General features: G+C 40.6%; 1 protein-coding gene across 1 annotated transcript in view; it reads right to left on the bottom strand.

The window, feature by feature from the left end:
• Positions 1-1,603: 1,603 nt before the first annotated feature.
• Positions 1,604-3,956, bottom strand: part of MYCN (v-myc avian myelocytomatosis viral oncogene neuroblastoma derived homolog) — a 3,403-nt gene continuing 1,050 nt past the window's right edge. The window contains exons 2-3 of the mRNA XM_009885356.1: positions 3,662-3,756; positions 1,604-3,119 (exon numbers count right to left, since the gene is read on the bottom strand). Of these exons, the coding sequence (XP_009883658.1) occupies positions 2,518-3,119; positions 3,662-3,756 (697 nt within the window). The 3' untranslated portion in view covers positions 1,604-2,517. The remainder of the gene's footprint in view (positions 3,120-3,661; positions 3,757-3,956) is intronic.

Raw genomic sequence — 3,956 nt, forward strand, 5'->3', positions numbered from 1 at the left:
CCCTTGTTGGAAGTCAAGCAGACACAGATTAGAAAAACAATACAATGGATGTTTGAAAAGCTTTCCTTCTCCTTCAAGAAGACTCATGAGACTTGTACCTTGTTTGAAAACAGTACAACAGCAGTTCAACAAAAATTGCCGATAAAATGGGGATTGAAAACAGTTTGTTTGTTGTAGCTAGTAAAATCGAATGTACCCTGTGATTGTTCACAACAAATGTCTTTGCTTAGGCTTTGTCTTTTTATGTTTTTTCACTGTACTGGGAAAGTGGAAGCATGATCAATTCCACATCAAGGGAATGAAAACAAGGATTCTATTTATGGAATGATTGTGGTCCTCAAGTCTGAATTTAGAAGATATTCAGTCTGTTCAGGCCAATTCTTCAAGTGGCACAGATTTGTGTAGGCCTAGCTGAATCTTAATGGTGTTACACCAATTTGTGGCTGTTGAGGATCTGGATTTACTGTAAAGACTCTCAAGTACAGTTCCCAAAGCTCCTGGTACAGAAGTTGAATGGGGCCTAAGAATGCACAGGTTATGGGTACACCAACAAGCTACTGTAGGGCATCAACATATGGCACATCTATTACCACGGAGGTTTTGTCCCCATACTGCTTTTACTCTCTGTTACTTCGCGGCAAATATGAGTTGTTCTGTACCGTCATCACCAAGCAAGTTACTTCCTTCATGCCTAAAGTAGAGGCTGACGTCCCAGGCTAGCTCCTTGCAAGTTAATCCTTGAAATCCTTACTGGACACTTGGTCATTAATCCATACCTTATTTTTCAGGTTCAGTGTGGGGAAAGACGTCAGAAATACCTGCAGAGACTAGAAAATAAAACAACTCCTTGGTCTCAAGTAGCTTACCAAAATGACCAGACATCTTTCACACTTACATGTCTTGTTGATGGCACACCAAATGCCATCACACCTCTTGAGACAACCATCTGACCAGTCTCATTGTTCAGACTGCATGCCATTAGACACATGCTTCGTAGCTCCCTGTACCTCAGAACTGTATCTTCCCTTTATTAACTTAGCACAAGTAGTAACAAACTCCATCTTCAGCTACAACCAGAACGTTAGTTCTCCTATGCAATGGACCAGTCTAAGGATAAGCGTTTTGTAATGCCACTAAGAACAGCAGTCAATCTCTGTTTACTACAAATAGCGCATTTTCTGTGTTGTAGCAAAGTGTACCTCCATCATTTACTTCACCTGTCTACCACCCTGAGGCCAGTCCTTTAGCAGAAGGGTGCTAGCTGGGTTTCTGATTCCTCACAATTTTCTGCATACAGTGGATATTCCAGAAGTCTTCACAAGACACAGGAGTCTTTCCACTAACAGTGGAAAGATCATCCCCTGGGATGGTCTTGACATCACAGGAGACATCTGAAGTATGATATAGGAAAATTATTCTTACTACAATTACTTTTTAACCAGGAATGGAAATGTCCTGCCTAGCTGACTTTTCGTAGAGCGTCACCTATAGTTTGAGAGTTGAAGTGCCCAGGATATGGGACCATGTTTTTGTATTTCATGAACATTGCAAAGTTAAAGATTTTATTTAAAAGAATTCCATTTAAAAGAAAAATAGTAAATGGCACATCATGTAATTGCTATTTATTTTCATAAACATGAGGTATTTCAAAGTGCTATAAGACGCAGCACTAAATGTACATCGTTGGAAGAAATTAAACACAGAACTTTGCAGTTACCCAGTTCTATGCACCAAACATTAACAAATACATTAACTGGAAGAAACAGGCTAGGAAAAGGCATATATAGTAAATTTCTTTACAAAAGTTTCTTAGTTCAAAAAAGTGATAAAGTAATATCTACTCAAAACTTTCACAACTCATTTTCATACGAAAATATAAGTATCAAATTTAGTTATGTATCAGCATCATACTAAAGTATACAGGCAATGTAAGAATTAGTACAGTACATAACAGAGATTAACAATATATTTGTATACAAAAACATGCTCCTCAAACATTGAGGTATTACAGTACTTAGGTATGAACTTCCAGTCTAATACTGGTAGCAAAAGCCACCTCTCATAACCCAAGACATGTACAAAAGGCAAGTGTGTAGATGGTATTTACAGAAAATTCCCACAGGGGTACAAATGCCAACCCCTAAAGTAACATCTGTTAGAACATAAGCACCATAAAACTTAGGAATGAACATTTTAAAACTCAACTAGATGTCATCAGCAGCTCCAAATGCTCACAACAACTTAAAAAAAAAAAAAATCCCCACCATCTACAGTTCTTAAGGAGAAAAACAAAGGCAGTCCATTGTTGTTTGGTAGTCTTGCAATAAACTCCTTGCAAGAACATCCATTTGCTCCGTACCCGGATAATATAGTTTGTCAATTACTTCAGGGACTGGATTGAAAGTAAAACCAACATTCTTAACGTCAAAAAACACAATTTTTTTTAAAGAATCAAAAATGTGCAAAGTGGCAATGACTGTCCTGGTCAGCCAAAACAAAACAAAACAAAACAAAAGTTTAGCAAGTCCGCTTGTATTCTATTTTCTTTAGCAATTGCTGTTGCCTGGCTTGCAATTTTTCCTTTTCTAGCAATAACTTCTGCTCCTCTGCCTGAAGGGAATGAACATATTCAGTGGCTTTTTTCAAGATCACAACTTTTGCAGCTTTCTCATTTTTAACCAGTTCTGGAACATGGTCCCTTAATGTGAGGAAACTTGACCGTAGATCATTACGTCGCTGACGCTCCAGGATATTATGGTTGCGTCGACGTTCGCTATCCTCTGAATCAGAATTTCGAGGACTTGAACTCTTAGACTTTGGTTGGATCGTGGGTTTTACTGGACGGGGCACCTCGGTTTTTAACTTTTTCTGCGGTGGAGCATCTTCACTCTCCATGTATGGAGAAGGAGCGGCATAATTATGCTGCTGGTGAATTGGTGCACAACGCTTTAAAATCAGTTCATTCTGCTGTGTCCTGACTGATGGAAAAGTGGTATTTTTAGGACGCACTGTAATAGTAAGGGTGGTAACAGCCTTGTTGGAGGAGGAGCGTCTTTTCTCTACCGTCACAACATCTATTTCTTCTTCTTCTTCATCCTCTTCCTCCTCGTCTTCATCATCTTTTGATAAAAGAAAATGGAAAATAAAATAGACGTTATTCTCACAGAAAATACTCTGGACAAGTATCAACCCAGATGTATTTATTGACAAAATATGTACAGTAAAAGCAGCAGTGAAGTAACTGATGGCAAAACCAGGGTGTGCCCACCATCTGTAGTAAGATAGAGATCTGGAAAAGTATGCAATATACATGAAATGACTAAAGAACGGTGATTTCTGAAAGTTTAATAAGTTTAATGAGCTTTTTTTTTTAAACACTCCTAATTTTTAATCAAAGCGGGGCTACCACCCACATAATCGCAGTGGCAGAAAAGAGTTTTTAAGCAGAGTGCATGTATTCTGAATGGAATCGTGGAGCTACGATACAAAAGGCATGCACAGTGCCACAACACAGCCCCTTGCTTGGTAGAAAAGCAGCCGGAAAACGAAACAATCGCCGGGTTTGTTCTGAGGCAGAAGGTGAAGCTGCTCCAGCCGGGGACCCTTTAAGCCGGCGCTTGGTGCACTGCCAAGAAGACAGCTGTTGGAAGTGCTTCCTCACCCAAAGCTGTCAAACCAGACATTAAAGGGACAGCAGGCTCTGAAACCAGGGACGGATCACCAAGTTTATGGCGACGGTCATACAGACCAGCGCATCTACACACGCGAAACCACGTTTCAGCCCAAGTGGACTTCTCCGAGGGCACGGACAGGAGATGTTTCTGGGCATTTTAGGTTCTGGCGGTGCAAGCGCTGCTCTCAGCGGTCATTATCCTGCTCCAGCCTTCCCAGATCACGCCTAAGGGCACGCACGGTCATCCCCCACCAACCCCCTCCCCACGGTGACCGTGTGACAG

Source organism: Charadrius vociferus, unplaced genomic scaffold (assembly GCF_000708025.1).
Source record: "Charadrius vociferus isolate BGI_N301 unplaced genomic scaffold, ASM70802v2 scaffold173, whole genome shotgun sequence".
NCBI classification, from domain to species: Eukaryota; Metazoa; Chordata; class Aves; order Charadriiformes; family Charadriidae; genus Charadrius; species Charadrius vociferus.